The sequence below is a fragment of the Haplochromis burtoni genome, unplaced genomic scaffold, assembly GCF_018398535.1.
Source record: "Haplochromis burtoni strain Fernald_Lab_line unplaced genomic scaffold, NCSU_Asbu1 Contig_52, whole genome shotgun sequence".
Taxonomy (NCBI): domain Eukaryota; kingdom Metazoa; phylum Chordata; class Actinopteri; order Cichliformes; family Cichlidae; genus Haplochromis; species Haplochromis burtoni.
The window spans coordinates 993,777-1,005,620 of NW_024582413.1; the positions used below are offsets into that span (position 1 = coordinate 993,777).

Sequence of the window (11,844 nt, forward strand, 5' to 3'; positions counted from 1 at the left end):
AGAACAAGCAATTTACCCCTTTCCTGCCGTGATCATTTTCCCCAAAGGATTTTAACTATTTGTGTCGCAGTTCAGTTTGCCTCAAAGCAGTTGCACTATTTAAGGAATAGGAAAATCCAACTATGTTTGTCCTGACTGAATATTAGTAACATTATTAAAAAGTGACATCATGACATAAAAAATACATAACAAAGGGCATATTTTACAACTTCACGGTTTTGTATGTTGTGTATCTATATATTATGTGACATGTCATTCAGCTAAACATGTTTTACTAGTCTGAGAAAGAAAACAGTATTCCGTTTAATGATCCCCTCTGTGTTATTATCATAGTTTAGGCTAATAATAAGTAAGAATAGGCCCCTTGTCTTCCAGAGCAGCAGGACTTTGAAGTTTCCTGATATCATTGAAGGCAGCATGAAGCTGAGTGGCAGACATGCTCCTCACGCCGTCTCCTCTTTCTTGCAGGGTAAAAATAATGACAAACTGTTGACATGTGATGTGACATATTGTGTTACTTAATGCGTTAATGAAAACATGCGTTTTAAGGTTGTCTTTATTTTTTAATAAAATTAAATCCAAAGCATGTACAGTGTTTTGCACACAAATGTGATGGGCAACATAAAATGCACGACAAGGAAAATGTATACAGAGTTTTACCTGATTATGTCATCAGTGTAACAATCAATACAAACAATAAGATCTCAGCTTCAACTATCTACCTGCACTGCACATCTCATTTAAAATCACAAAGCATTTAAACACTTACACACAAGCAGTGCATTTATATTCTATATAGGCCAACTGAACAAAAAAAGTCTAAACTGTTGCATAAAGAATACACAAAGTAAATGGGAAAACTTCAGAAACAACTTCACACTTTTCTGAATAATCTGATACACTATGGACAAAAGGCACATTATAGTCTCACAAAATTAATTATTTTGTGCGCATCTGAAGAGCTGACATCAGCTTTCCTTAGCTTAAAGTAAGGTGAAATTACATTATTATAACATAGGCAGAACTACAATTTAACTGCATTGTTGTAATATTAAAGCCATGCTGTAATTGAGCACTAAAAGAAAATAACACTATTATATATAAATGGATCTATCTAACATCTCAGGGGAAAATATCTCTTATTTTCAAAATTCATTCATTCATTTTTCCCTGAGAGAAAATGCCACTCTGTATCTAAGTACATAAACAGCCACTTATACCGTAAAAAACATTTTTGAAATCCTAAAACCTCAAAATATTAATTAGTAATACCTGATAGGTCTTGATGATGAAATTGAATACATTTTGGTTGTCTGTTATGGTTGCAAACACAAATTTAGATGCAGAAGTCATATATTAATAAATGTCAGGTAATGCCCTTTAAAGACAAACAATAATGGAACAGTTTGAATCTGCAAAGAAGTGGCATCACTAAATAAAATGTGACTATGAACGGTATGGTGATGTTTGTGGCAGTATGGATCCATCCTACTCATCCTCCTCAAATGTCACTTTGGCGTCATCAGCGTCCAGCTGCAACACATGCAGATCAGGTTACAACAAGGAAAAGTACATATGAAATGACACGAAGAGCTACATCTGAAAAATATAGATAAGCACTTACACATTTCATTTCCATGGCAGAGAAGAGCCTGCCAGTCATGAACATGCGCAGAGGAACGGTAAGAATGAGAACAAAAGGCAGAGCCAGAGAGAAGCTGCTCATCTTCACCGCCCAAAGTACACCCAGGCACACGAGCTGGATCAGAGTGAACAGATGCATTCGCATGGTACTCACCTGTACAAATGACAAAAATAAGAGTGAGAAATGCACTAATTGACAAGCTATATGGTAATTATTACACCATTAGACTTGGATATATAAGAAAAAGCAGGATGGGATACATAATCTAATGCAAGGAGCTGTGAACCATTGGCTGTTTTTGAAAGTACCATTAACAGGTCTGGGAAAGTGAGTAAAAATGAAAGCAAGGTAAAAAATGATCACAAAGATATACAACAGAAGACACAAATGTGAGGCACAAAGCTACAAAGACATGCAAAAAATAGCAAATAGATTAAAAATTGTAAACAATACTAAATACTTTTTGTGCTCTGAGGGAAACTGTCTAACACAGTGAGTTAGCTTCAAAACATGAAGGTGTACTGCATGCAAATTATTTATGATTAGCTGATTAGTGTAAAATAAACTGTATTGTGCTGAATAGATACCCTGGTGGCATAGGCATCAGGGGGATGGTATTTCTTGGGAGTAATGAGCAGAAGGATCCTGTCCCACATCTGGATTCCATTTAGAGAAGTGATACCCATATAGAGGAAGATGCCAAACAAGGCTGTCATTGGAATCATCTTCAGAATAGGCTCCATGTAAATAGAAACTCCTGAAAATTGGCATGAGAGGTAAAATGGTTATTTACTCTGACTCTGAAGTGCCTGCATCATTGCTGTAGATGGCAGCACCTACCAATCATGATGGCCACAATCATGCCACTGACCCTCTGCTCAATCACTTTCTCTATCTCTGGTTTGGGGCCCTTAGACATGACAGTGAGAGCATTGGCGTGGGTGACAGATCGCACAGTGGCAGCACTCAGCCAAGGGACTCCAAAGATAGATGCGATTCCTCCCATGGTGACCAGGATGAGAAGGTCCCAGTGGAAACCCGACCCTTTTACCATTTTTCTTTCCGGTTTGCTCACAATCAGCCTGGGATTCACAGAGAACATTGAAAACAGAGATTTCTTAAATATTTTCTTTTTAAGTAGTTGAAATCACACAAACTAATACTGCATTCGTTTAAAGTGTCACTCACGTAGTAATTTGGGACTCAAGGAAGATGAGGATGAAGACAAGCACTGCAGGTATACAGCTGGCACCTATCATCCAGCCGGGGAAAGGCTTCTTTTCTCCCATGGGATTGATAAACCATCCCCTCACCGTGGGGTTAGTCACTTCAATACCTTTTGGCACAACCAGTTTCTATGAGAAGACAGAGTGATGATGCTAATTAGAAAGACAGTTAAAGGTAGATTCTTTGGACTTCCATCATACATTTTGAGAACTGGTTGGATTCAGAAAATTCATGCTAATGGGACAGACGTGGAGGGGGCAAGTTATCTTGCTTTCTCTCTAAGGGTTAGTTTAAAAAAGATAAGTTTAAGAATGCTAAACATGTGACATTAGAAAGGGGTTTGATTTGTCTTTGAATGTAGACACAGCTCTAACTGATCTCAAGAAAGGCACATTTCCATCTAATTTAGGGAATGTTTAAAAGCTCTGCACCTGATCACCATATAGGTGTAACTGAGTTAGAAACACTGAGCGTGTCAAATATGTATTTGGCTTGTGATTATTTGCACACAAAGACATGGATACTTTTTAAATAACTATTTTTATATGCTCATTTCCACAACACTCACCTGAGTGTAAGCATCTTCAATGCTGATATCTACTGCAATCATGAAGAAAATAGCAATGGGGACTCCGAAATCTCCAATCAAACGACGAAGCTAGTAAGAAAGAGAGCAAAGGACACAAAAAGGTCAGATTCTCAGCATCTAAATAAAGTGTTGAGTTGGAAAACTTCTTTGTTCAAGACTTGATCTTACCCAGCCAGGAAGGAAATGGCCATTCTTAAATTGACGGAAGAAGTATGCAATGAAGAAGCAGCCAAACATCAGGCACATAGAGAGCAGGGCAGTGTTGGGGTATGCCCTTTCAATTTCAACCTTCTTAACTGTTACATTTCCATCTGGATGAATCTCAACATGGTCCGTCATGACTGGGTGGAAAGGATTGTCCAGTGTATCATTCAGATGTTCATAGTTCAGGATCAAAGGATGGGTTTTGAAGATCTGAAAAAGAGAAGGAATAGAATAGAATAGACCTTTATAGTCATTGTACATGTACAACGAAATTATGAGAAAGTACAAGAAGATAAAGCAAATAAGACAGTTAGAGAAATCAAATTAAACCTTAAAGAGCTTATTGAAGGTCTCGTAGATGAAGATGAGAGAGATGAGGATGGAGAAGATTTCTTGGGTGAAGCGGGAAATGTATCGGACCAGAAAACTGCCCTCCATTGCCACGATGAGAACCACGATCACTATCAGCCACATACCCACCCATATGCGGCCTACGATGTACTCAATACCCTGCATCTTGCAGAACTGTTAAAAAAGGTAAAAAAAGGAAAGGAAGTTTTAAAAGTAGCCTTTAAGAAACTTGAGTTTTTGAGTTCTAACATGCAACAACTTTTACATACAACGAAAAAAGCTTCCTCAAACACCAGCAATGGTCCGGAAAAGCCGATGACAAGGACTGGCTGGGCGGCAATTAAACAGAAGAAGACACCCTGGGCGGCAGTGGAGATCATAAGCTCTGACACGCCCATCATTTTTTCCGTTTTGTCAGCTGGGTGCACACAATAAGGATGAATGTTAATGAAACAAAGCAAATTTCTAAAACGAGTTAAGAATGCAAAATCACACATTTCTCTCTATGTCGCTCTCTTTTACCTAGAAGCCCTCCGAAGGTGATGGCTGGAGAAAGGGCAGCGAAGTAAATAAAGATGACGGCAGCAAGAACCTGAGGGTTCACAGCATCTGTGAAGTCGCTGATGTAGTGGCGGTAACGGCGCTTGACATCCTTCACCATGCCACCAAAAGGATAGCCCGTTCGGGCTAGAGGATCCTCCTTCGGCCCCGGTGGAGGTTGCAGAGCTAGAGAAACAAACAAATCAAATACATTTTATTTACTGCCAAAATCCTTCAGTTCTTCCTTATGCACGAGATTCTTTTAGTTTTTTTGTGTCCATTTTTTCTTTTTCTGTTACTGTGTACAATAAATTAAATCTAAAGGATCTATTACTCCCCAAACCTCATTGGCTCATTTTGCTGTTGTAGGTGTTGTAGATATCTCTTTTTAAACGCCAAATAGGAGCTTCTTATTTTAGTTGTATGCTGACCTTTCACCCTTTCCCCAAAGGTAAGACGGGGGTCAGTGGAACGGAGTCTGTCACTCAAGAGTTTTTTCTGGAAGTCAATCACCGGCTCCAGCATTGCCTTATCTTGGATCTGAGTGGGTGGAATCACAATGCTGCAGTCCATGAAGTCAGCGATGGCATCTGTGATCTCTTTTGAAGTCTGAGCCAAGTGAGCTTCCAGGCAGAACACCTGACATAGAGACAGATATAAGTTTTTATTCACCTGAAACCAAACAAATGAGGTGTCCTTTATTTTGATTAAACTGCGCAATTTCTACAGAGGCATGTTTCCTCTTCTTGCTCACCCAGTCGGCCAGCAGAGCACCCATGGCACGACCGCTTTCGCTGTAGTTGATTCCACTGTGGCCGGGGCCCACCAACAGAAATATGAAGCGAACGGGGATAGAAGACTCCAGGACAGACTCCATCACTACAGAGTCACTCAGCCTGGCGAAGGCCACCGCTGGTTTCTGCAGGAAGTCCAGTTCACCTGTGAGAAACACGCACATTTTGATATATCTGTTCCAGAACTAGGTACAAAAACTGAAGATAAATGAATGGGAAATCAGAAAAAGTTAGGCATACCTGAGAGGACAATTGAAGCCTCTACATTGTCAGAGCTGTCTCTCTGCAGAGAGAACAAGTAAAGTAGTAAAACATGTAAACTCTGCTTCACTGACAATAAATAAATACACATATAATAATCTGCATAACCTCGCCCCAAATTTGTACCTTTTTCGTGACAGAAAAGGTCTGCATCTGAATATCACCAAAGGGAGTGACCACAGGTCCCTCAGTTTGACTGGAAGGACAAATCAAATGAGCAGTCATGTTTAAGAATTTGGCATCTTGCAAAAGAAATATGTTGTATGGGTTACCTGCGTTTCATCAGGAGAACTCTCATCAGGTCACTGTGATCACTGGAACGGATCACATCCTTGTTCAGCATTTCATCAACCATTTTCTCAACCACAGCAGACAGATTGCTGGCATTCATGTCAAGGATAAAAGCACCTGGGGAAATGTAACACAGGTTTTAAAGTTTGATTTTATTCAGATATAAACAGTGATTTGTGTACACGTTAAGCTCCATACTCACCTGTACTCATGGCCTTGCGGACGTGGAGCAGGCTGGTAAAAGTGAGATAGGAGACATGAGAAGGACCCCATTTTCCTGTGGCCTGGTTAAAGTTTTCCTCGTAGCCCACCCAGCGGCCAGTCTCCTGCCAGATGTTTCCCTCGAGCTCATTCAGCTCCACATAGGCCTATGATAATTCAGTGTGATTAGTTCATTTCATTGGTGAATTTTAATAGTGAATTTGAAACACTAAAAACTGTAAACTAACTTGGGCATCCCCTCTTGTTGTGGCATTGGTATTCAGGTTCAGAAACGCTGAAATAAAAAGACAGAGGTGTGATTTGTACGTAGGTATATAAAATGAAACCACAACACAGAGAAAACACAGACTTTAAGAAGACTTTACCCTCTGAATTGGTGGGGATGACGATGGGCTTCGGAGATGGCTCATCCTCTTCCACCTCCTCCCTCCCCCTTTCAAGGTCAAAGTCATCATTCTGACCTGGTATGGTCCTAGTGATAGCACCAAAGGAAAACACTATTTAAGATCAGGGATCATCATGAATTCTGCTCAAAAACACCTTCTGACATCACATCAAGTCTTACAGGCAAGTCGTAAAGACAAGCAAGCAGTTGATCTGTGATTAGATATAAATTTAAAAAATTACATTGCCTTATCTGTGTTTTTAGAGAGATTAACTTTGAAGTCAGTGATTGCATTTAGCAAAGTAAATATCTTTCCTTGATTAAATCAGTCAAACCACTCACACAGTTAGTCTGTCATTAGTGTCATTCTGAAAATGCCCACAAGATGGCAGGCTTGCTCAACTAATTTGTTAGCTGCTTTGTAGCGTAACGATGATTGGCTGTGTATCTCATTGCTGACCTATAAACTTAAACTACCTCTGCTACCCGAAATTCATGATAATTAAACATTTGTCAGTGTGCGAGCTTTTGTAAGAGGCATCCAGACCTCTCTTTCCTACATGACTTAAATCAAACATAATTGTAAACTATGGCTATTGAGAGCAGCCCAACACGCTGTTAGGCAGGCACTATAATTGTAAGCAGCTGCCCATGTATTACACCCAGAAGGTATCTCGCAATATACAAATGTCTCTTTTTGATATTTTTCTGATCATCTGATAAGCATCTTTAAGTTTATGTGCTATTCTGTTGCTAAACTGCGATCAAGTAAATGTGGGTGTTTTCACTTAATGCAGCTGACTACTGCTATTGCTGTATCTGAAAACCTAAACAATTAGCCAAAAGAGCCTAAAAGCCTCATAACCTAACTTTGTGATGGAAACTTAACAGACAAAATAGTTTGATTAGAACTTAACCTAAATACAGTCATGGAGGAAGTTGTTGGGGCAAGAGTATGCTCATTCTCATTTGAGGGCAGGGAAGGACCCACTTATCTTATCAGAGACACCACAATTTCAACATAAACATGGACTGCAGTTTTGCTTAACGACGCCAGGAGGAACTCACAGCATCACTGGAGAAGGGAAGGCTGAGCCATTGTCTTCATACGACATGTCACTGCCCTAGATATGAGCAAAGTTGTAAAAGAAGTCATTGAAACAGCTGGATGAAAATGGATTAAAAAAAAGTGACATAGATTTTAGATGGATGAATGGATGGATGTAAAATCACAAAACAAACAACCTCCTCAAAAGTTAAGTTGTTTTCCATGGATGTTGGCTTATCTGTCCTCCCAGTTTTCAGATACTTTCATGCATTCCCTAAGGCCGAGGATGAATGAACATATAATTAAAAACACATGGGATAACTAATAAGAAAGAACAACACCTCACTATGGACTAAGTGCAAGACAGGTGTTTTATCTGTTGGGATTTCTGGCATACTTTGATTCCCTAAATGATCACAGTAAAACCTGCTTTGATCTTTTTTAGGGAGTTTCAATGAGGAATCCATCATATATCATCCTCGTTCGTCAGCAGAGTTGCAGCTGAGGGCAGATAATCAACCAGCCGTTAAGAATATGAACTACGTTACAGCTGAAAAAAAGGCCCTACAGAGTCTTATCTCTGGGTTACACCCTTCAACAAGACACATCTCTTATCCTCAACAGCACTACAGTAATAATTTTCAAATTTTGGACTATTTGGTATTGAAGCATAAGTTATAGAAAAATATTATAAATCTAACTGAAAATTTTTTGAGTGTAGTGTATGTCAAGTTTTCAAACAAACGAACAAGTCTTGCACTTTTGGTATAAATGGCAACCGAAAATATTTGTTGTTGGACACCTAAAAGGTAGAAAAATAAAGGTTTCACATTGCAAATCTACTCTATACCAGATTCGAATAATGCTTTTGCAATTCTTGGAACAAATGACATTAGTTAGTTTAAGTCTTAAGAAGGCGTTGTCATTTGCTGATAAAGATATTTTTCCCGGCACTGAAAATATGCAGATTATTAAACATATAGTCAGAATAAGCAGTAATATATATTTTAAACAATAATAAAAATCTAAACATTTCATGCATGTTCTATCATGCATTCAAATTAACAACAAAAAGCTGAAAAATAAAGCAACAAATATAAACAACAAATATTTTCTTTAACAAGATTACCAGAAAATTACTCAAGCAAATGAATTAATTTCACTCTAAACTTATTACAAACATGTCAGAAACATAAAAAGCTTGACTCTACGTTCCTACTGGAGCACATTCGATATCCATCCTGTTTGACCCCTTCCTTGTGGATCATTAATGCTAAAAAGTGTGTCTGAACCCTACAACAGGAGGTAACACCCCTACCTGTACACAGGTACTCCTATCTGGTTTCCAGCACAGGAAATAGGCCGATCACAGGCCGAGCCGTTCTGTCAGCTTCGACAAGCCCGGCGACAAAATGAGCCAGAACAAGCGAAAAGACAAATACAGCAAGAAAAGTAGAGTAGCGGGAACACCCATATGAAACTACGTCGACCGTAAGAGGTGCAGTACCCTCCTGGTCCTCTGGTTGGCTGTTGGGGCAACCTGGCAAGGAATGGGTGGGGGGTGATAGAGACAAACATGGCTATCAGCCTTAGACACCTTGACATAGGGATATCCCAACCCTAATTTGGACGATCCACCCTCTCAGCATGAACCAAGTCTGGACAGGGACAGCATGAAACAGCAAGCTGCACTTCAGCTTGTCGAAGGAGCACACATGGGCCAAAGAGGGTAAAGAAGGGGGCAATGTACAGTATCAAGAGCAGAGCATCCTACTACGTCAGTTTGTTTACGTACTGGGGATTCCCTCAAATTAGGGGTTGGGTGAGTGATGTGATGGGAACACATTAAACTCAACTTTTTTTTCGGTTACAGCCTTCAAGCTCACCTGGTTTGTCCCTCGAACATGTCATGTGGTATCAACAGGGTGAGACATCCTCAGCAGTTGCCTGGCGGTGGAGGCTGGTAGCTGGTGATAGATAAGCTACACATGGATGTGACTAGACTGAGAAAAAGTGTAAAACAGATGAATAAAGACACAAAAACAATAAGAGCAACATAATTTTTTTCAAAACATGTGATAACAGCTTGTGGAAGAGCACTGCTAATGAGAATTTACTGCAGTGCAAGTCCAAAAACAAGTGCAGTTATCAGTCAACACACAAAGTAAACTGACCGTTTTCCTGTTCACAAGTCTTCTGGGGGTAAAACCAACCATACAGGCAATCTTAAAAGCACCCCTGTTGGCATTCACTTAAAGCCACAGAACACATGATTGTCATCACTGATAAACTAAATGCATTTTTGAAGGCTTCAGTATCAGTTCTGTATTAAGATATGTGACCTGGGCCCAAGCCAGCATCCCTGCCAGCATCTGCCAACGCCAGCCCCCCTGAGCCTGCGTTCAGTGTGAGTAAAACTGATTAATCCCGTGTGTTTTCCCTGAGACAGCAAATTCCAATCATAAGGCTCTTTCCAGTTTCTTAGCAGGCCAATAATAAAGTGGTGTTTTCTCTTTCTGAGTCTGCAGATTTACAAATTAGGTGTTCTGTTTCTGAGAGGGAGAGCAATATAACTATGTGTTCTTTTTCTGCATTGAGACTGAATGCTGTAGTGTAAGAAAGACTTGTGCTATTTTGTGCTCTTCAGTCTGTACAAGCTGCGTTAGCATCTGAGGGAGACAGTCTCAGAGATTGCTTTATGAAGGGCCATCCAAGACACTGAATCCCAGCTGCCATGCCCCCAGTCATCCCATGTGTCCTGTGCATCTTTCATTGGGTCCTGCACAGCTCAAGCCTTAACTCAAGACTGTGTGTCTGAAATTCAACAGCGTCTGAGTTCTGGACTTTGTTTATGGCCCGAACTATTAGCATTAAAGCTAGCCTTGGTGTCATTCCTGTCTCCTGTGTCTAATATTTGGGTCTGAAATTCATCCGCCCATCACACAGCCTTAAATATGACAGATCTTGGATCAAGATCACAGTCTTTAAAACTGCAAAGTTTGGCATTGACACTGTGGTTGGTGGAGAATGTGCTGTTAGCGACTAATCTTGCAGATGTTGGTGTAAGATGTTATGCCGTTAGCCAGAGATTTCCAAACTTTTTGAGGTGACGGGCCTTTTGTATGACCTCTGATCAAAATAATAATGTGAATGTGTGTTTCAGAGAAATTTACCAGCTTGTGTAAAGTAAAATGAAAAAAATGAAAAATGAAAAAAATTCTGAAAACATGTATAACACATAATGTGCTTTATGTAGCTTTGTTTAAATGTTGTATTACTCACAAATACTTGTATATTAACTATCTGGCGGCCTGGTATCTGGCCGATAGTGGTGTCCATTGATATCACTATGAAACTATGAATGAACACTTATGGAATTAAGTAGTAAATAAAAACGTGTGAAATGATTCAAAACATGTTTTATATTTTAGAAGTAGACATTCTTTGCTTGGAGTACTGCTTTGCACACTCTTGACATTCTCTCGATGAGCTTCATGAGGTAGTCATTGTTTTCCGACAGTCTTGAAGGAGTTCCCTGAGATGCTGAGCACTCTTTTTCCCTTTGCCATCTCAACAGGGTTTAGGTCAGGTGACCATGGAGGCGAGACCATCTGGCGCAGCGCTCCATGACTCTCCTTCTTGGTCAAATAGCCCTTGCGCAGCCTGAAGATGTGTTTGGGGTCATTGTCCTGTTGAAAAATAAATGATGGTCCAATTAAATGCAAACCGGATGGGATGGCATGTCGGCAGAGGACGCTGTGATAGCCATAATGTTTAAGTGTGTTTTCAATTTTCAATAAATCCCCAACAGTGTCACCAGCAAAACACCCCCAAATCATCACATCACCTCCTTCATGCTTCATGGTGGGAACCATGCATGTAGAGACCATCCGTTCACCTTTTCTGACAGGGCAGGTGGAACCCAAGATCTCATATTTGGACTCATCAGACCAAAGCACAGATTTCTACAGGTCTAATGGCCATTCCTTCTGTTTCTTGGCCCAAACAAATCTCTTTGCTTGTTACTTTTCCTTAGACCATAAAGCCCTGATTCACACAGTCTCCTCTGAACAGCTGACGTAGAGATGTGTCTGCTGCTGGAACTCTGTGTGGCATTTATCTGGGCTCTAAAGCAGCACTCTACTGAGACCGCTCTCTTAAGAGTCTATAACGACCTGTTAATGGCATCTGACGCAGGGAACTGTTCTGTGATCATTTTGCTTGATCTTAGTGCAGCCTTTGACACCATCGACCACAAAATCCTACTTAACAGGCTCAAGGTTTTGG

The 11,844-nt window shown here is 40.1% G+C and overlaps 1 protein-coding gene across 2 annotated transcripts; it reads right to left on the bottom strand.

Annotated features, from left to right (window-relative positions):
- Positions 1 to 538: 538 nt before the first annotated feature.
- slc4a1a (solute carrier family 4 member 1a (Diego blood group)) lies at positions 539 to 9,070 on the bottom strand. 2 transcript variants are annotated; one of them, XM_005921854.1, is made up of 21 exons: positions 8,876 to 9,070; positions 7,755 to 7,831; positions 7,578 to 7,633; positions 6,490 to 6,596; positions 6,352 to 6,398; positions 6,105 to 6,270; positions 5,884 to 6,019; positions 5,738 to 5,807; positions 5,591 to 5,633; positions 5,311 to 5,495; positions 4,988 to 5,195; positions 4,539 to 4,742; positions 4,286 to 4,434; positions 3,996 to 4,190; positions 3,630 to 3,875; positions 3,441 to 3,530; positions 2,834 to 3,000; positions 2,486 to 2,727; positions 2,233 to 2,402; positions 1,625 to 1,798; positions 539 to 1,533 (listed from the first exon to the last, which is right to left on the bottom strand). In XM_005921854.1, exons 2-21 carry the CDS (start codon positions 7,779 to 7,781, stop codon positions 1,489 to 1,491), a joined length of 2,727 nt encoding a protein of 908 aa, XP_005921916.1. In that variant the 5' UTR covers positions 7,782 to 7,831; positions 8,876 to 9,070; the 3' UTR covers positions 539 to 1,488. The 2 variants fall into 2 exon arrangements, with proteins under 2 accessions (XP_005921916.1, XP_042076549.1); XM_042220615.1 differs by having other exon boundaries at positions 8,896 to 9,000.
- Positions 9,071 to 11,844: the final 2,774 nt, after the last annotated feature.

What these genes read in the sequence shown, in the direction of transcription:
- slc4a1a (XM_005921854.1), bottom strand. Translation starts at nt 7,781, where the DNA reads ATGGAAAACAACTTAACTTTTGAGGAG. An exon ending in ACAACTTAACTTTTGAGGAG is followed by an intron (nt 7,634 to 7,754) that starts GTTGTTTGTTTT and finishes GCTCATATCTAG; the next exon opens with GGCAGTGACATGTCGTATGA. An exon ending in TTGAAGATGCTTACACTCAG is followed by an intron (nt 3,001 to 3,440) that starts GTGAGTGTTGTG and finishes GTCTTCTCATAG; the next exon opens with AAACTGGTTGTGCCAAAAGG.